Source organism: Harpia harpyja, chromosome 6, assembly GCF_026419915.1.
Source record: "Harpia harpyja isolate bHarHar1 chromosome 6, bHarHar1 primary haplotype, whole genome shotgun sequence".
Taxonomy (NCBI): domain Eukaryota; kingdom Metazoa; phylum Chordata; class Aves; order Accipitriformes; family Accipitridae; genus Harpia; species Harpia harpyja.
This window is the reverse complement of record NC_068945.1, coordinates 55,877,467-55,898,178: the sequence shown is the minus strand read 5'-3', so window position 1 is coordinate 55,898,178 and position 20,712 is coordinate 55,877,467. Positions and strand designations below refer to the sequence as shown.

At 37.2% G+C, this 20,712-nt stretch overlaps 1 protein-coding gene across 4 annotated transcripts in view; it reads right to left on the bottom strand.

The window, feature by feature from the left end:
- The window catches only part of SRPK2 (SRSF protein kinase 2), a 148,165-nt gene that overhangs the window by 35,047 nt on the left and 92,406 nt on the right, over window positions 1–20,712 (bottom strand). For all 4 annotated transcript variants that reach the window (XM_052791032.1, XM_052791034.1, XM_052791035.1 and 1 more), the window contains 5 exons: window positions 15,407–15,558; window positions 8,518–8,626; window positions 7,904–7,991; window positions 7,571–7,658; window positions 1,560–1,666 (listed from right to left, as the gene is read on the bottom strand). In XM_052791032.1, coding sequence (XP_052646992.1) covers window positions 1,560–1,666; window positions 7,571–7,658; window positions 7,904–7,991; window positions 8,518–8,626; window positions 15,407–15,558 — 544 coding nt within the window. The remainder of the gene's footprint in view (window positions 1–1,559; window positions 1,667–7,570; window positions 7,659–7,903; window positions 7,992–8,517; window positions 8,627–15,406; window positions 15,559–20,712) is intronic.

Genomic DNA, 20,712 nt, shown 5'->3' with positions numbered 1-20,712 from the left:
ATTCATGGACCTAAAATTTCAACTGTGTACTAACAACTGCATTGATCAGGTTATTTAGCTAATTCTGATTAAAGAGCTGATAGGTTCATATTCACCAGTTGACATAAATAATTACAAAGAAAGTAACTACTTTAACAGATCACTTAATAAAATACAGGTAATGTTGATGAAAGGCAATACAAGTTACGTAAGTGCCAAAATACTTCATTCGTCATTTGTAGGTATTAACTGCACATAGATTCATAGTATATACAAAATCACAGAGAAAGAGAGAGCTGATTTTTCCTTGCTGAGACACTATTTCTCCTTAAGATCACCTCTCAGCAATTTGATTTTCATAGTATAGCAAAAGAACATATTTTGAAAGAACATGTCCCAGTGAAACGTTCAACTGTTTCATCTAGTTAACCCTCTGACTTTACAAAAACTTTAATACAGATAGACAACAATTTTTCAAAGAACAGCCTTTTCCTTTAGAACCTATTTTTCAGAGAGATACAATTTTTGTTCAGTTTTGTCGTGGTTCAACCCCAGCCAGCAACTAAGCACCATGCAGCCACTTGCTCGCCTCCCCCCCACCCAGTGGGACGGGGGAGAGAATCAGGAAAAAAACTTGTGGGTTGAGATAAGAACAGTTTAATAGAACAGAAAGGAAGAAAATAATAATGATGATAATAATAATAAAAGAATTGGAATATACAAAACAAGTGATGCAAAATGCAATTGCTCATCACTCACCAACTGACGCCCCGTTAGTTCCCGAGCAGCGACCCATACCCCCAGGCCAACTCCCCCCAGTTTATATACTGGGCATGACATCACATGGTATGGAATACCCTTTTGGCCAGTTTGGGTCAGCTGTCCTGGCTGTGTCCCCTCCCAACTTCTTGTGCCCCTCCAGCCTTCTTGTTGGCTGGGCATAAGAAGCTGAAAAATCCTTGACTTAGTCTAAACACTACTTAGCAACAACTGAAAACATCAGTGTGTTATCAACATTCTTCTCATACCAAATCCAAAACGTAACACTATACCAGCTCCTAGAATGAAAATTCACTCTATCCCAGACGAAACCAGGACAACAACAACAATAATAACAATAACAATAATAATAATAATTATTATTATTATTATTATTCCCACTGTTCTGCTGTGCTGATGTTTTATCTTCCAGAAAATCTTATATTAAGAAGCATGACGTCAACCAAAACTGCAACTGAATATTAATATCCTTACATCTATGAAAAAGACTCATTGCTTCAACTTTTTATTTTCTAAAGCAGCTCAGGAAACTCCCTTATCAGGGCAAAACCTTGATTTAAAAAAAAAAACAAAAAAAAACCAAAAAAACCCAACCAAAAAAAAACCCCACAACACAACGCCCACCCCAGCATGCAGAAATGCAGGCTATCCAGGAAGAAGCTTTTGCAAACCCCCCTGGAATTACCAATAACATTGTCTTAGATATTCATTAGTAAGAGTTCAGTTGAAATATCACCATTCTAATTTTCAAATGGTTAACAATGGTGGAAAAACCTTATTAAAACATTAACAAATCTTACCTGTCGAATTATACTTTTTACACAACGAATGGGAAGGCCTTGATAATTGGACTTGATAATCCATTTTAGGAGATGATGTCCAAGTACTTCGAAGACCATACAGACATCTGGGATTTAATTAAGGATAATTTCCAAATAAACTTGTTGATGAGATCAACACAAATGTTTGTTTGCATACTGGCTAAAGCAATCACCACCCTGTTTAGAGGAAAAACAGTTCCCCCTAAAATGAGCAGAAGGTGGTATATGCTTTGGTACTACATTTCAATTACATAGAAACGTATACAAGAACAGTGCCCAAACATAGAACAATTTAAAATAAAACATGTTAATTATGCAAATCTTGTCAGTTATTTCTACATGTTAACAATAGCATTAGGGTGAACAATGAGATAGGTATTTGTAAAAAAAAAAAAAACAAAACCAAACAACAAACCAAAAACCTAATTCATTTTTGTTTTCTTTGAAACAGTTAAAAGTACTGATTTGGCTTATTATCTCTAGTTTCTAATAAATTTTAAATGATATGAATACAAGGTTTTAACAACAAAAGCCTGCAGGAACAGTGTTTTAGAAAGAGAACCGTACTAAACATCTTTTTGATTAGGCTCCATTAAGAATCACTTGACAACAAAGACTAAAGTAGTAAGAGAATGGATCTCTTACCACCTACAGTTTTAACTGCAGAGAATAATGGCAATCACCAAAGAACTCAGGAACAAAGAAAATGTGGAAATTGGAAGGAACATGCAAGAAACACAACGCCAGAAAGTTTAATTTGACCCAGCATCTACTATTGGCCACCAACAGAGGCCAACAGTAGATGATCAGGGAGGAGTATTAGGAAAAAACAAGATGTAGAACTTCCAGTGATTTGTGGTTCAAGGGCTTCCTAAGTTTGAGATTCTACACTTAATACACCTGGGTAGGCTACCTTTCTATTGAGAAAATATTCAGATATTCAAGCTAATTGTAAGTTTTATCAGCCACAACATTCCAGCAAGAAATTATACAATTTGACTATACTGAGTTAATCCTCAGACATGACCTGGGAATGACCTTAATGACCCTGGAAATTGGAAAGAATGTTAAAACCTTAACTATGTGATACAATAACCTTGCAAAGTTTAATGTAATACAAATAACAGAAAATGTATTAATTGACGGATACTGAAAGAAAATCTCAATGGATTAAATTAGACTGTATCTCAGAGACCATTCATAGGGAACTGCACTGTTAGGGGAGAAATCTTACCTAAATTCTCCAAGTTCTTTTAACTAGAGTCTTGGCAATGACCTTAGAGTAACTGTCTTAACTTGTGTCAAAATGAGACTTACCTTGTCTATCAGTCTGTCATTTACATTCTTCTCCAGTACCTACCTATATGCATAAAGCTAACTGAAGTTTTAAAATCTGCATCACCTATGCTGGAGGAGTTAGACCAAAGCTAAAAGGTCTCAAGGCTGGTCAAAGCTAAAAGGTCTCAAGGCTGGTCAAAGCTAAAAGGTCTCAAGGCTGGTCAAAGCTAAAAGGTCTCAAGGCTGGTCAAAGCTAAAAGGTCTCAAGGCTGGTCAAAGCTAAAAGGTCTCAAGGCTGGTCAAAGCTAAAAGGTCTCAAGGCTGGTCAAAGCTAAAAGGTCTCAAGGCTGGTCAAAGCTAAAAGGTCTCAAGGCTGGTCAAAGCTAAAAGGTCTCAAGGCTGGTCAAAGCTAAAAGGTCTCAAGGCTGGTCAAAGCTAAAAGGTCTCAAGGCTGGTCAAAGCTAAAAGGTCTCAAGGCTGGTCAAAGCATATTGTGACATTGTGTAACATTTTGATTGCTACTACTTGTTCATCTCACTTCATGTTCCTTAATTCCTGTATTAGAGGAGACAGTGAATAGTCATTTCCCAATTGTATCAATCTACTCAGAATATTATAAAACTCTGTTCCATTCAGAAGAAATAGTCCTGGTTACTAGTCACTAGAGTAAAGCACACAGCCATCAAAAAGGATGAGCAGAGTACATTAGCTCTGCAGGGCTTATTAACTTAGCCCACGCAGTGAAGTTGCAATGCTACAGCAACACAGATTTCAGAAAGGCAAGACACTGCAGCATTCAGAAACGAAATTTAGGGCACCCGCCCACAGTCCTTCAGACCACTGCTGCTGCAGACTCTCCAATGCACATTCCTGCCATTCCTTGCACTTACAGAAGTGCTAAGCCTTCCCAGTAACCAGAAGAGAAAGGGGTGTAGGGAAGTGAATAGCTGAAAGGCAAGGGGAGGGCACTGAGAAGGAAGATCCAAGGAGGAATGGCAGAGGCAGACAAGGAGAGAGAGGGCCGTAAGAAAGAGACGTGAAGCCTACCTAAAAAAAAAGATTACAATGTTTTGCTGGGAGGACTCTGACAAACTCAAGGCATGCTCAGTACTGGGGAGGCAACTGGGATGGGGAGAAGACATACACAGGAGGCTCAGTGTTTGGAGCAGGTATGCAAAAATGTGACTGTTACCTGATTTACTATCCTGACCTGAAAAACGTTAACTGTAGGCCAAACTGCCCACAACAAAGAGTTTGGGAAAAGCTGTGCATTAACTATTAAGAAACCAGCCTTGCAAGCCCCAGGATCTTCCTACAGCACTAATATCCTGACAGAAGGGTATGTCCAAAAAGTCCTCCAGCAAAAATAAACCTGAAGCCCACCCAACAGACATGCCTTTTATGAAATGCTCTTCGAAGCAGTTTGGGGAATGTCTGAATGGGGGAAACTGAGCAGAGCAGCAGAAGTGACAGCAAACATAACATTAATCAGCTGACAGGCTTAAGTACTTAAAACTGTTCTTTCCTGACTAAAATCCTACCTGTAACTATCTATCTATCTACAAACACACATTACAGGAGCATTTAGAAATCTGATGAGGGTTAAAGACTAGTTAAGCTAAATGAAATAAGGCTCTGGTACCAACACAGAACACTTCTGGATATGTCACAGTTGCTTCTGGATTGGCAGCATTTAGGCTCTATGGCATTTAATTAATGCTGTATATTCTTTGGAGAACAATTTATTACAATTATTATAACGTCTGATTGTGTCAGGAATGTTTCCTTCTTTATTTTTTCACTTGTCTCTCCAAGCACTTGTTTCATTACGTAATTAACTGACTCTTTTATTAAAAAAATGCTACACTGAAATAGTGCCATTTATTAAGTCTCTAATAAATATCCAGTGCAGACAAACATAATAATTTACACTTACTGAAAACACCAACATGCCCAAGTTCAAGAATTGTTATGTCCTGAAAAAAATCCTGATTTCAATCTTTTTAAAATGTAAAAGTAGTTGAAAAATTACCAGTCTAGTGTAGCATAACACACATTATTAAAACTCCTCTGTATATAAACAATTATTACAGCTCCTAGGAGAAAGATGACTGTTTTTACAGACACAGTGCAGGCCAATGGCTCTGCACGTTCCCAGCTCTGTGCTACACGGTTCTTAACAAGTTTCCCTGTTTGGAAGCTCCACAACATTTTGTGATATTAGCCATCCAAAGGATTCACCCACTTCTCTTCTGTCTTGCTTTAACTTTTCAATGTATTCCATAACGAATAATCAAGCCCCTATGAAGCGTATGTTGTTTTAATTTACAGTCAAGGAACAGATATTTAGTGACTTGCCCAAAGGAAGCTGGAAACAGGAGAGCATGGAAAAACTCTCAAATTACTGTATTTCTCTCAACCTGTTCAACTCAGTAACACTAACATAGCACTAATATAGCATTTTTAAAACTGAAACAAGTAGCAGCAAAATGTTAAAATCGGTTACCTGCTCCCTCCCAAAAGAACCCGCACCAAAGATTACTTTCCCTAGAAGACAAAAAGGAGTTATCAAATAATCAATGCAACCAACTGCTGCTCAAATAAGCAATGCAACTCAGGATGCACAAGCTGTTCACAAGAAAACTCAAAGTATAAGATACTTGATATCATATTTTCACTGGTGGTTAGGACTGACAGACTTCCAGCTGTAACTTAAATTTTAGTCCAGTATTAGCCCATCTTGTCCACTGTACCTTTCTGAAAAACGTACTTCTCAGTAAGGCAGGAACATTTGCCTTGCACATAAAACAACTTCTGTACTGCCAGAGTTTTCAACATGAGGGTAAAACTGAAACAGAATAAATCAGTATCAGCTGTCCAGTTTTCACCTGCTAACGCAAAGCTATCTGAACCCTTATTTTTCCCTAGTACAGGGTCTCTTTTGGCTTTGTCAACTTAAGTGCTATATTTCAAGAAGATAAAGTTTGGATATGCTTTCAAAATATTATCACTAACAAAATTTACTCTTCATACTTAGAAATGGCTCTCACCTTTAATACAGATGTATACATACATGTGAATCTTAGCAATAATTTAAGAACGTTATTGGGAAGCTGCTCTGTTAAGCTGATAAGAATTATTTCTATGTATAGTTACGAATGCATTTTCTTATTCCCCATTTCATATTAGTGTTTTACAGTGAAAACAGTAAGTCAAAATTTCTGATTTCTAAAAATAACTTTAATTATTCTTCAATTGTACAGCTGTCAGCTGAAGACCTGAAGTGCTTTGGTCGCATTATTTTTTTTGTGAACATAGACGATAGAGGTATTTATAAAATACATCTTAATAAGCATCTCAAATTAAAACGTATTTTTTGTAGCATAATAGCAGCACCAAGAAACCCTAACCAGGGTTCTTTGCCTCACTGTGTTATGCAATTTCCTTGATCACAAACCACTTACATTCAGGTTGAAATTACTACTGGCAACTGTATTGTTTAATTCATTTTAATTTGATTATAAAACCTAGGAAAAAAGCAGACTATACTAACTTCACCTACATTTAAGCAGCTTTCTACCATGGTAGCTGACCACTGAAGCAACCAGGAAACAAATCAAAATGGGACAAAGGGAAAGCAGTTAAGACACCATTCTGTAACTGAGAATACTTGTCCCTGCACTCTCATTCTCACTTACCACAAACCCAAAGGCTTCATAACTAATGTCAGGAGACAGATGGATGGGATGACAACTGCTTGCACACTTCTCCCTGAAAGGATGCTTTCTAGTGGGCATTCAGATTTACTGACAGTCACCTCCTAGATTCCTCTCCTAGAGGATGAGAGTTGGTGAAGAGCATCTTAACCTGATCTGCTGAAAACTGAAGGCACATCACCAAAATATACTTAGTGTTAAGCTCTCTAGAGCAGGAACTGTCTCTGTCTGGTAGTACAACACCATGAACAATGAGGTCTGTTATTAGGGCTCCAAGACACAACAAGCATACACATAAATACCAGCTATAACAATAAACGAAAGCACAATAATATAATAAGCTGCTAAAATATCTAATATAATTAGCATGGATAACTCACTTTAGCTCAACTCTAAAATCAAATATATTCATGGACCCAAAATTTTCCCCAAGAACAATATTCAGTCATATTTTACGGTCTCTCATCTTTTTTTTGTCTTTTTTTTTTTTTTTCTTAAAGCATTTGAAGGTAAAGCTTTTTAAAACCTTTGCCAAAAAAGAGATTAACACCTGGCCAAAAGAGGATCACATAAACAAGAGAAGAATCTCCACGCCCTCACACTTCACACATGAAAACAGAAACCAGCTTCTTCATCACACTGACACCTTCTTTCTCTTTATTCATCTAGAGCAAAACATATTTCCTATAAGCCTCAGTGATTACAAATCTTTTCGGTAGAACTCCAGTTTTTAAGTGAATTAACTACCTCTAGTTCTAGCAGACCTTAACAGGATTCATGGGAATTTTTTTTATTTTGCATTGTATTTAGAAAAGCTAAGCTACTTTCACTCCGGTAAGTGCATTACACACTGGTCTACCCTTTGTATCTACATATATTTTGGTGTTTCTACGTTACATATTCAAAGTAAGACTAAATAGAAAAAACCCAGAACTAAATGCTTACTTATCTCAGTAGATCATTTTAAATGAAGATGCCATGTTTTCAAAAGGATACGAATTCCATTCATTCCAGAAATTTTGAAGTCATCGATCAGCTGTACAACCATATCCTTGTTAGGATCATTAGGGTCACTTTCACGAACCTAAACCAAGATGTAAACACTGACATTTTAGCAAAAAATTCACTTTAAAATACAAATTAGTTAGCTTTCCACATGATGTTAATATTTCAGAACTTCAGAAATCATGGTAACACATAATAAGCCAGCTATTTAGAAAAAAAATCTATGCAAAAAAAATTTAAAAACGAATATTCTGCTACATTTTTAAAACTCATTATTACTATTATTTTTGGTATTGAGAACTGCATTACATCAGTGATACTTACACATTTGAGCAACTTTATTTCATCCAAGGCTGTCTCTGTATAATGCTGGGCACTTTTTACAACTTTCATTGCAACAAACCTCTTCCCCCTTGAAAAGAACAAAACCATTTTCAACACATGCTCTGAGCTGAAGGTTGGGAAATTTTAAATAGAATATACCTAATGTATTCTGACAGAAAACACTGAAATTACACTTAAAAACAACTTTTAACAATACTCTGTTAACAGTCTGATTTATTGAATATTTTGTCCCCTTGATGCTAATGTTTTTAAAAGAGGAATTTGGTTACAAGTTTTATCATTCAGTCAAGGTATAATTGTATTTTTTCATTAAAGATACAACAGAAATAAAAACATTAGCATGTTCAAGACAACATGCAAATTCAATGTAACCAAAGCTAATTTGTCAAAGAAAACAGAATTATACTTATTTCTGAGAACTTTTATAAACTACACCCTTAACCAAGAGCAAAATAAGACTGCAGACATCTTTCTGCATAAAAAGATAGCAAACATTTACTTAACTTTATCATGCATGTAAAATGAAAGTTACTGCAAACAAAATTAAGTAACATATTAAGAAAAAAGTGAATGGAAATAAATAGTTTTCTTACTGCATATCCCAGCATAGCCAGACTGTAGAGAAGTGTCCCCATCCTAACTTTCTAATAACATGATACCGGCCATTGAAAAGATCACCAATTTTCACTGGATGATAGCCTCCTTTCATGAAAAAACGAGTAAAGAAAAAATATTCAGAAAACAAACAATAATTCCCACGTTTTTAAGTAATTCTTGTAGTATAAATTTTCCTCTTCAAATTGTCCTGTACTATAAATAGGAAATCTAAAGAAAATTTTAATCTAATGTTAAAAAAATCTGCCTTACTAGGCCTGGAGGGAAAAAACTCATGTCCTGTAACTACTGTAGAGTTTATTTACCCTTCTCTCTTATGGCTTTTATTTGTGGTAATATTACCATCTGTTCTCTATTTCCCTAGGCTTATCTTCCACTTCGCAGAGTAGAGAAAAGATCTACATTATTTCTTTATCATATTTGAAGCTTCTCCAGTCAAGATATTTTGCATGATTGCAGAAACAGTGACTGTTTTAATTCCCATTTGCTTTCTACTAATAAAGGCAGCAATAAAATACTTCCTGAGAAAATGTTAAGAACAACACAGACTTTATTGATGCTCTTCTGCTTGGCTCCTGACCCATAGCAGCAATGCATTTTTCTTATGTCTGAGGTTTTTACAGTGAGGAAGAAGAGAGAGCAGGCAGCTACGGGCTTTGTCTGAACTGCTTTTTAATTACCAAAGTCTGCAGTCCTAACTTACACTGCTACACAGCTCCTCAAAAGCCCCTTTAGGCAGAAAGGTGAAGAGGACAAAGCAGGCTGGAGCTCAGCTTTCTAGGCAGTGTGAAGAGGTGTAATGAAGCTTTTTATTTCCTTCATATTTAAAGAGGCATTCTTCCTCCCGGTCAAAGACAGGGAAGACAGTGATCACACAAGATTATTATTGAGACCTTAACACACTAATAATAACATCCACTAACTGGATTGCCTAAATTGCAAACAAATAAGGCAGCTGCACCATGCAACCCTCTAGGGCATCACCAGCATCAGACTCAGAGCAGCTGTCAAGGAATCAATTCTTCGGCTCTTTCTGGTCCTTCACAATGTCATGCCCAACTGTCCTTCGGCAGGATCGTCAGTTACTGACTATTCCACTTAAAATTAGGAAAACCTCAGACTACTTTCTCTAAGTTGCTATATTTGTTTTGAAATCCCTGAAAATCTTATTAGAACTGGTGCCCAGGTAAGACAATAACGTGAACTTATCACTTAATTCCTTGGATTTAAAACAGGGACTTCTCTTTTACCTCCTTTTTATCTGTGGAACAGCGACATCAAATCTGGATATATTTATATCCTTTCTTTGCCAATAACATCATTTGCCTTACAAGAAGTTCAAGAGTTTATTTGTGAATTTTTCTCAAAAGTTTCCAGAGCAGATTAATAAATTTAACACAACTGTACAATAGCACTATAAAGATTATATATTCAACAGAATGAAAAAGCCTAAATAATGTATTGCTTTAGATGTTGGTATGTCTAAACTGAAACTCTAAAACACACACAGCTTTGATATTTGTATCATGAGGTGTAACTTCAAACTTAGAAGACAGTCGGTGGTTTGCTCACAGCCTCAACCAAAAGCTGACCCATCCGACATGGCTGCAGCTGCCCAGGCTCCCACATGTCATACCGCTGGCAGAGACTCAAACAGCTCAGGCCAGAGCATCAGGGAAGCAGCACTCAAGTATCCGTCTCGGCAGGGGCCGGTCTGAACCAAGTGACAGCAAAAAAACAACTTCAGATGGGCAGAGCAAGTCTCGGCTATATACAGCACTGACTTCACGCACCTCCCTGCCCACCTGCCTGGCAGTTTATACCACCGCAGAGGGTCAAGCATGTTCACAGGCACAGAAATGAGTCTGATGTGCATAGGTAGCACAGACAGACACAGAGAGCACAGTCTCAGCTCTCCCAGCCTAGCAGTAAGGTGTTGAAATTTCATCTTTTCCATGAAAATTTTGCACAAATCTATGAAGACCCAGATATGAGAACAACCTTTAAACTTTTAACCCGTGAGAATTATATACTTACTATCACACACAGTATTGCACTTCACAACTCTAGGTATACAGACACCAACATTTTCAGTTAAAAAAGGGCAAAGGAAAACAAAGGCCCTAGTTCAGGAGCAGTACAGGGCATTGCAGGAGGACCAACACATACGGACCCAGACTAGGACTAAGTCCCAGGACTCCCCCTTGGGGGAAGACCTACCCTCCCCTCCATCACTGGGGAGAAAATGTTCGTGAAAAGCTGTCAGGACAACTCACCTAGCAACCTAAAAAGCTACCTTCATTTCCACTGCAGAATTGTGTCAACCTCAGTAAGAATGCACAACTCTGCCAAGCGGGAACTTCTTACTTTCCAATGAAAAAGAATTAACTTTTGGAACACCAGACCAGATTTACACTCCAGAAAAGGATGGGGGACACAGACCTACTAAGTGTTGACAATTATGCTGTCCACTTCATTTGCAAAAAGAAACAGTATCAGCCACATATGAAGCCCAAGTCTATTGAAGCTTCATTATTATACAAATTTTGCTGAATAAACTAACATATACAAATCCATACTGATAGAAACATTAAAAACAAAACTAAACTTTAATTCGATTGTCTATTTAACCATCCTTGCAGTAACAGCTGATGAAAATATTTTAAAATCTGAATAAATATTATCATATTTTAAGACAGCTATTGACTGGTTTAAAAAATAAAATTATTACTCTTTGGTCAGTTCTTTCCATAAAACTCTATCCAGGATGATGAAGTGATAGATGTGAGTGGAAGATTAAAAGAACATACAGCAATTCTACCTTTCCATTACTGAAAGGGTTTGCATTTGTGAAGTTAATCAAGTCTGCTGACCTGACAGCAAGAATTACATAAAACATACATTACATAAAACGTTTTACAACTTTCCTAAATATCTAGTCCTATTAAACCATTCCTTAACAGTTATATGGCTTCAGATGTATATGAAAACACAATTTATGCAGCTTTTTGTACTGCCAGAAGGGTGTTAGTGAGCCTTCAGATATATAAAACAATGTCCGGAAGTAATTTTTTTGCACTAAACAAAATATTTGCTTTTTTAACATGTTAACAGCATAACACTCAGTGATGAAGAATTTAAATACAGGTAAACATGTTTCTAAGAATAGTTCAGGTAAACAAGTGCCTTGTAAGTCTGCCTCTCTGCAGATAGCTTTTGGCGTACTTCTGCTTCAAAGGGTCCAAAGGGTCAAAAATAATCAAAAACTTGGGATAGTTTCTTCCCATCACAGACAGGAGAGAGAACACCCTACACAGGAAATTAGTCAAAGACACTGAAGTCAAGTTAATAAACTGGGGGTTGGTAAGTTGTTTTAGTAAAATCTACATATTGCAAGAATAACAATACTATATACGTAAAAGCCGCGTTATTTTGGTCCCTACAGCACTGTCATAACTAATTATAGCAATACACCAGCATATGCTACAGATACCAATAGCGGTAGCATATTCTCTGAGTATATATACTTCACAAGATACTTTCTACTGTCCTAAGCCATAACAGGAGCAGTTTTGGAAATAATCGGTTACCGTTTCTGTACATGTTACTCCCTGATTATTCATGTCAGCAACATACCCATTTACAGGTTGTGGACAACCAGGTAACAACACGCTTAGTTAAATGCATTTTAAAAACTTGTGTCATCCTATGATGAATGTAATTATTTAAGTTCTTCATGATACAGAAAATATTTCTATATAGTAGTAACAAGAAAGCATCTATGCAAAATTAATGGGTTGAGAATAATGATGTACTTTTGGAAAAACAATATTGGTCTTTGAAAGTATACAATGTATAAGTGGCACTGCTGATAATGTAATAACAACAAAAAAAACCTGTTGTGCTATTCACTGCAGCACAAAGAAAAAAAAGTCTCTCTCACAGATAGCCAGCTAGCTACATGCACTCAAGAAAGAGGGTCAGAAAAATGAGATCATTATTCCTAAATGTCTCCTGAATGTATTGGTAATTGTAGCTGGCTAGTTCTATGCTTGTATAGGGAATTATTCCCTTTGTGAACTGGATGAATGGGAGACATCTCCAGGGGGCAAAGCAGATGATCAGAGAAGCAAAGAATTCCAATTACATCCATGACACAACAGGCTCTTGAAAAAAGTCTCCAAGTGTTTCAAGGCTTTTCAGAAATTTAGAAAAACTAGCTTCAGTGTCTAAGTACCCCTTGAAAAAACACATAGTTTGACTTTTGATATTTCCATTCCTTAAAGATTTGAAAAGCATTTAATGTAAATTCAGTGACACCAACAGAAGTCATTTCACAGATTTAAACAGGCCCTGGAGGAAGCCCCTGGGGAAGAGAGGTTAGTCTGCTTTACACCTATGGCTGTTAGTTGTCTCTTTCACATCAGGTGCTAATTCAAACTAATGCAATTTCCTGATTAAAACTACTATTATGACTACTTACTAACCACCATGTAATGTGGCTGTGAGCCCAGAATATAGTAACATATCCTTAAAAAAAATCAGTAACAAAAATACCCTGGCAATGGGAAGTACAGTTAACAGGTGAAAAGTTGAACTCATTTAAAAAATTAATGATATACACCCTCATGAAAATTGCCCTCCTGTGAAACTTCAGATTGGGGTGGAGAACAGATGAAGTATGCTCTGTGCCTCACTCAAGAATCCTGGGAGATTGCCATTTTGCATATAAAATTAGGAAGAAGAGAGACAATCCAGTAATAAAAGATAATTTCCAAATATTTATCTTCCACTCTGTAAATACAGGTAAGATCACCCAAACCAGAAAAACATACTCAAACTAATGAAACACCTCTCAAAAAAAAATTGAAATAATGTTTCTAAGAGCTATCCCTGGAATTCTTTCCCAAATAACTTATTCATTCCCCATACTGAATATAAAATAAACAAACGAAAAGTCTGTATGGCCCCAGATCATCCCAATCTGGCCATTCAGTTCAGATTCTTATGGTGACCTTCCCTTCACTTCAACTCCAGCAGACTAAAAGAAGGAAACGTACCGATCAGTCTTACAGGAAATTACGGTCAGAAAATGGGTAAATCATCTACTGGAGCAACAAAAGCACTGTTCTTGCAGAAACAAATAATGATTATGACATCCAAATTAACCAAAGCTTGAACCATCTTTAATATACTTCAATCAATTCAGAACTTCAAGACCAGAAGAATTCAGAAGAACCTTTAAGTGTACAGAAGTTCCCTTTAATTTTTCAGGAAAGCTGCAAGTATTCTTAGTGTAACATGTAGTTCATTTTAAAAGCATACAAATCTCACTACTGACCTGCTATAGTCACAGAGACTTTAGTTAAACAGGTAACTCATAAGGAGGCTGGTAAACTTATTTTTCGACCATTTTTGTTTGTTTGTTTTGTGATCTAGCTTCTCCAGATGGTGACATTTTGCAAGAGATACTAGAACACAGACAACAATGGATTGTTTGAAATTAAATGCAGCCCTTACTTCAGGGAAGAATTAAGTGGGGGCCTTGAAACGCTTAATCTCAAGGAAATACAGATGTTTATAAGTAAACAGATGTTTAAACAACAAACCCTTACTCACTGATGGAAGATGTTACAGATACCAAAAGAGTTATCTTAAGGAACAAAAGTGCTGCAACAGAAATAATTTTTTAAAAAATACAAACATGCTTTAGCAATATGTTTTTCTTTTCCCTGTTGCAGACTTCAACATTTAGTTTGAGTTTACTGTTTGGTTTTCGCTATTGGTATCTGTAAGCCACTTAAACGTTTGAAGTATCACATATTAATAAAACTTCTTACACCAAAATGAAATAGTGACTTTCAATTGTTAAATATGAAAATACAAACCAACTTGTTCCAGGCTGGGAGAGGGGATTCTTAAAATAGCGCATCTCCAGGCTTATATAGAAACTTCTGATTAAGAAGACATCATCATATTTGACACAGAAAGTGTTTCTTGATATGAGGAATACAGAATATCAGACATAGTCAATGTGTATACAGTGCTTTTTGGCTGTTCAAAAACATTAATCTGAAGTGATAAAACTTTGATGTTTCCTAAAGTACACTTATAGCCTTGAAATCTACTATGATAGATAACCCAAGGTTGATAGACCTGTTATTTATGATTTTTCATATAAGAACACTATACATTTTACCCTAATGGGAACAGACTTGCAACTGTAGCAGTGACATTAAAACAAACTTGAGTATTGACACTGTTGTACTGCAGTCACATGTTTTTATGCATTTAATGCTACTTAAAAAATTAATATAAGCAACTACAAATATTAAGGAAATCAAGAGCTAAAATGAAGATGTAGAGAGCGTCAGACAATGCTGAGGGCTCTAAAAGACAACATGCGAAAAAGCAGCATGTAACTTCTTGGGCTGGTGCAGGTGAGAGAAGAACAGGAAAAAAAGATCTAGATTAAAAACTAAATGTAGTTAATGTTGTTAAAGGCATCAAGGCATTTTAGAACCTTTCGGAGTGTGTGAGGGGTTGTTTATTTTGGTGTGGGTAGTTTTGTTCCTCCTACAACTAACATCAATCAAGAAAAGTTTCTTCTCCATTCTTATAACTAGGACATCAGGAAGAAAACAAGGATGCAATATTCATATTTTATTGCAAAATGTATAAATAAGCTAAGTGAAAAAGTAAAGCTGAAGACAGTTGTGCATCTGGACCTGTAATGAGCAGTTGTTCGTAATTCTTGTATAAGCAAATTCTGTAATTAAAGATCAGGTCTTTAAAAACCTCCATAGAACCAGTGTTAAGACTTGTATGACAAAGTTTACCCTCATCGACACTGCTGAATTCACACACCTTTACAGTAATCTGCAGGATCCTCTTGCTCCTCATCATCGGACCCTAAAATCTCCTCCTCTGGCTCTGGCGGTGTGGGCTCTGGCAGGGGTGGAGGTGGGGGTGGGGGTGGAGGTGGGGGTGCAGAGGGAGCTTTCTGTTGAGGCTCTGGCCTGGAAATGAAAGAGAGAGCACACTTAGTAAAGAGCTTCCTCACAGGGGTAACCCAACCCTTCAGAGGGGAGGAAAAAATACCTTGGGAAATACCAGTGAAGCTTGTTCACTTATGTTCTCACTGTCATCTTTCATATCACCTGTGGGACCCTAGGGAGGCACAGACAGAGATGCACCTGACCAGACCAAAAGCAGGTCTTGAGTCAATTTGGACTTACTCGCTGGAACAGCTTGCAAAAGATATATAAAGAATATAACCAGATACAGACAAGCTTTTAGCATTCCTAATGAGCAAATGAGATGTTAGACCTATCTTCTTGAGCATGATTGAGAAGAAGTATTTTTTAGAGAATATCAGGTTACTCAAAAGCTCCTGCCTGCTAGTTAAAGGAAGAAAGATCTCATTAATACACAGCAAGAAACAATCTTCTAGTGACACTAACCCAAACCAGATGACTTAATGCACTTCTCCTCATCTGTAGCTGCTGCCAAGACTATGGAAAGCTGTATCAGTATACAGAATACTGAAAACAGCTATCAGGAAGTAAGAGAGAAAAATTAATCTTCCTAGGGAGCCTATGATGCACTCCCAGAACACACACAGCATGCTTTAATATGCATTAATTGGGGAAAAAAAAAAAAAAACCAACCCAAAACAAAACAAAAATACACCCAAAACAACCAAAACCCAACACCACCAACCAAGAAATGTTTTTCTGACTGTCTTGCATGTCCAGGGTGGGGGGTGGGGGGGGTGGCGGGGGGGAAGAAATAAGTTTTATATTGTATTCAGAGAAAGGCTGTATTTGGTATTTCTGAACACCTACAAATTACTCACATTTCAGAATTCTGAGTATTTTCAACACACATAAAAAATGAAATCCAGGGTTGAGGCACACCTGTTGGACAAATAATTAAGAAAGCGTTCTCCAAACAGGTTGATGCTGTTATTTTTCGTATTCGTACTTCGTACAAATAAAAAAAATAAATTTGCCAAATAACATACTTGCAAAATACATTTGCAAAGTAACTTAAAGCATTTGTGCCATCAAAAGCTGCTATAATTTGCATTTATATCTACTTCAAATGTAAGCCATCTGAAAAACACCATATTAACAGTATTTTGGCATTCATACAATTAAGAAAACAGAAATCTGTAATTTACTAGTTTTTCAGCTCCTAAAATTTAGATTCGAATACTTCCTCGATCATGAGTAAGAACTGTATTTATGTTTATCCTACTCCTATAGTCCTCCTCCTTATAATTCCCCCAACACTTTTTCTTTTTATACACTGCAATTCTTCAATACAGACAGAGCATTTGGAGTCAAAGAGTACACAGTTGGTCAGAAATAAATTCCACTGGCAACATGCACTGCCGGCACAGCAGCTGCTATTATGCCTTTGCTTTAAAGGACATCACTGGAAGTTGCATGCATACCAAATTTATCTGCTTGCTACTCCTTTTAGATAATAACATTCTTCTATTGGTTCAGTAAATGGTCAGATTTAAAAAGGAATAATGGTTTAAGCTATGATAAGAAATCTACCCAAATAAATACATTTATGTAATTTTTAACCACATAAAGCGTAGCACAGAATGGAAGAGAGAGAAGGGATCCATTTGTAGGATAAACTTTAAATACATTTGCATGTGCTCCTACTTACATAAATTATGTGCTTTTTTGCCTTTAGCTTTCCTTTTTTGTTCTCAACAGATGTCTCTACATTGTACACTGCGAGGAAAGTAAATTGATACAGCAAATGGAAGGTACAGCACATTCTCTGACCAGTTAATCTTACTACACGTTAAGATTAATGGCCCTCCAACAGCCAGGTTTCCTGGTGTTGTTGCAAATATTCTGGTAAAGAAATCAAAATTTAATCACATAAAAGAGTTTGGTTTGATTAAGAAGTAGAAAATTGTGAAGCATAGGTATGGGAGTGTTAAGTTTGAAATGTAGTCATAGGAACTTAGGAACTTTAGAAAATGTACTATGTGTAACCATAAGAATTCAAGTATTGTCTAAAATCGGTTAACCACAGAAACTTTGACAAAGATTTGTTGATTTGTAGCGTTTTGTTTTAGGAAACTAAGGAAACCATTATGGACACCAGTTTGCTGCTTGGAAACCCCTTACCCTTCCCACCTCGATCTAATTATCGAGGATTCTAATCAGTAAAGTGAGATTAACCAATGATTGTTTTAACATAAGAATATTAATAAGATGGTGTGACTGAAGGATGAATTATTAGAAAGGTTACATTTAAGAATAGACATAGTATGCATTTTTATGTAAACTAATATAGATGATGGTGAGAATCATACTGCGCAGAATCACCTAAGAGAGGTCAAGAAGTGGACAAGTGAGGAAGACTATGGAAGACCTTCACTGCGCCTGCGTGAAGAGACATTTACATATGCTAATGATTTATCGGAAAGTTAATGATTATGTATAACTTTTTCCAGAAATTCAGTGAATATGTATAACAGGTGTGTATTTAACCTGCACAGATAAACTACACAGCTACACACGATAGGTGGAGTGATCCCCCATGTGCCCAGCGCTGCAATAAAGGAGTGCCTACTTCTTAACTTCTCATTGCTGTTAAGGAGTTTTATTCCAGATTTCGGTTAACAGTGTCAGCAAGCTAATGGCCCCCATGCCCACTCTGATGTTGGCAGAAAGCTTTAATCAAACAAATCATAGTATAAGGATCTGCATTACAAACCTTGTAACCTCATCTGCTGGGCACAAGACCATTCTGGATACACAGATCAAAAATCATAGAATGGTTTGGCTTAGAAGGGACCTTAAAGGTCATCAAGTTCCAACCCCTCTGCCATGGGCAGGGACACCTTCCACTAGACCAGCTTGCTCAAAGCCCCATCCAACCTGGCCTTGCACACTTTCAGGGATGGGGCATCCACAACCTCTCTGGGCAACCTCTGCCAGTGCCTCACCACCCTCACAGTGAAGAACTTCTTCCTTACAACTAATCTAAATCTACCCTCTTTCACTTTAAAGCCATTACCCCTTGTCCTATCACTACAGGCCCTTGTAAAAAGTCCCTCCTCATATTTCTTGTAGGCCCCCTTTAGGTACTGGAAGGCTGCTATAAGGTCTCCCTGGAACCTTCTCTTCTCCAGGCTGAACTACCCCAACTCTCTCAGCCTGTCTTCATAGGGGAGGTGCTCCTGCCCTCTGATCATCTTCGTGGCCCTCCTCTGGACTCACTCCAACAGGTCCATGTCCTTCTTATGTTGAGGGCCCCAGAGCTGAACGCGGTACTCCAGGTGGGGTCTCACCAGAGTGGAGTAGGGGGGGAAGAATCATCTCCCTTGACCTGCTGGTCATGCTTCTTTTGGTGCAGCCCAGGATACGGTTGGCTTTCTGGGCTGCAAAAGGCACATTGCTGGGTCATGTTGAGCTTCTCGTCAACCAACAGCCCCAAGTACTTCTCTGCAGGGCTGCTTTCAATCCACTGATCACCCAGCCTGTATTTGTGCTTGGGATTGGCCTGACCCACGTGCAGGACCTTGCGTTTGGCCTTCTTGAACTTCATGAGGTTCACATGGGCCCACCTTTCAAGTCTGTCAAGGTCCCTCTGGATGGCATCCCTTCCCCCCAGCGTGTTGACCGCACCACACAGCTTGGTGTCATCGGCAAACTTGCTGAGCGTGCACTCAATCCCACTATGAACACTTAAAAACTAATAATGCTATTGATGAGCAAGAAAAATAAAAGCATAGTAAAACAGCCTGCACTTCATCAATATATCTGAAAGCAGTGTACCAGGTAACACAGACACATCTACCAGTGATTGGACTCCTTATTTTGGACAGTACCATCATTTTACTTTGTTCTGACCACAAGTTTCCCTGTTACTATTTTGGTCACGTAAGACAGTACAAATATAGTAAAACCTAGGGTAGGCTAGGGCAATACAAGGTTCGTAAGTTCAAAAACCCACTGAAGTTGTGCCAATTTTGTCTTTTAAGATAACAACTACTTGCTGTATTTCTTTACATGATAAAGATAATAGTTTAAAGAGAATTGAAAGCATTTCTGGCATTGAATTTCACACATTTTGTCGCTCATTTTGAAATAAACATCAAGGAAATCCAAGAATCTCCCTCCAAGAGAGTGAGGAAGTGTACAACCCAAGATTTCAAAAAAGCTAGTATTTAAATTTATTCCTAGGGAAATAGATTAAAAAAATAGAGCTGCTTCTGAGTCTCTCTCAAGCTACTATATTTGATTTTGTTTTGAAAAGGGTTATTTTTTTCCTGTCTCCAATCCTAGTTGTATTTGGTATTCAGGAGTGTTTTCTTACTGTCCTTTGTGGACATCAGGAAGGAAGGAAAGATACTACTTTATTTCCGTCTGAAGTTATTTATGATTTTATCTGCAAATAACAAAACACTGATTTAAACTGAGGAAGATCTTTGATTTGTCCTTTTAGCTTTGCTTGCACCTTTTGAAGCAATCAAATACTAGTACATGAAGAAGGGTGAAGGAAAGAAATGCTGCTGAGTTATATCAGTCTGCTAATTCTGCGTTATTGGCTTCTTTTGCCATTTTTTGCTTCAGTTTAGGATTCTTAGCAAGGGATTCTTAGCATTGTTCTTTGGTTTTGTTCACTTTTACATTTCTGGGACATACATAAAGATCAAGTCTTCAACACTTGACTTGGCAGCTTAAATTCTGCCTAGAACTTGAATAACTCATCCTGGCATCACCAATGCTTGCTCTTCTGCCAATACACAATTTCAGTGTGAGGTAGGACATCAGTCAATGAGAGAACTCCAGTTTTGCTATTTCTTAGTAGTCCTTTTATTCAACTGGAAAGATAAGCTATGATGAATGTTTCAACAATACCTTCCTTTGCAATGTATGGCATGAATATATACTTTATTCAACTTATATTTCATTTTTGCAGTATAGAGTTTGTTAAAATGTGAATTTTTTCTTCAAAGTGGACTTTAAAACATCTTTGGCATTAAAAATCCAGCCATTAAGAAAGCTGTGAGTAATAAATATGTATGCTAACCTCCATTTCCTTTTCAGAAACATAATTGTCAAAAACTATCATAACATAACAAGCTATTCAACAGCTGCATTATATCAAGTTGTTACTCTTATTTCCTA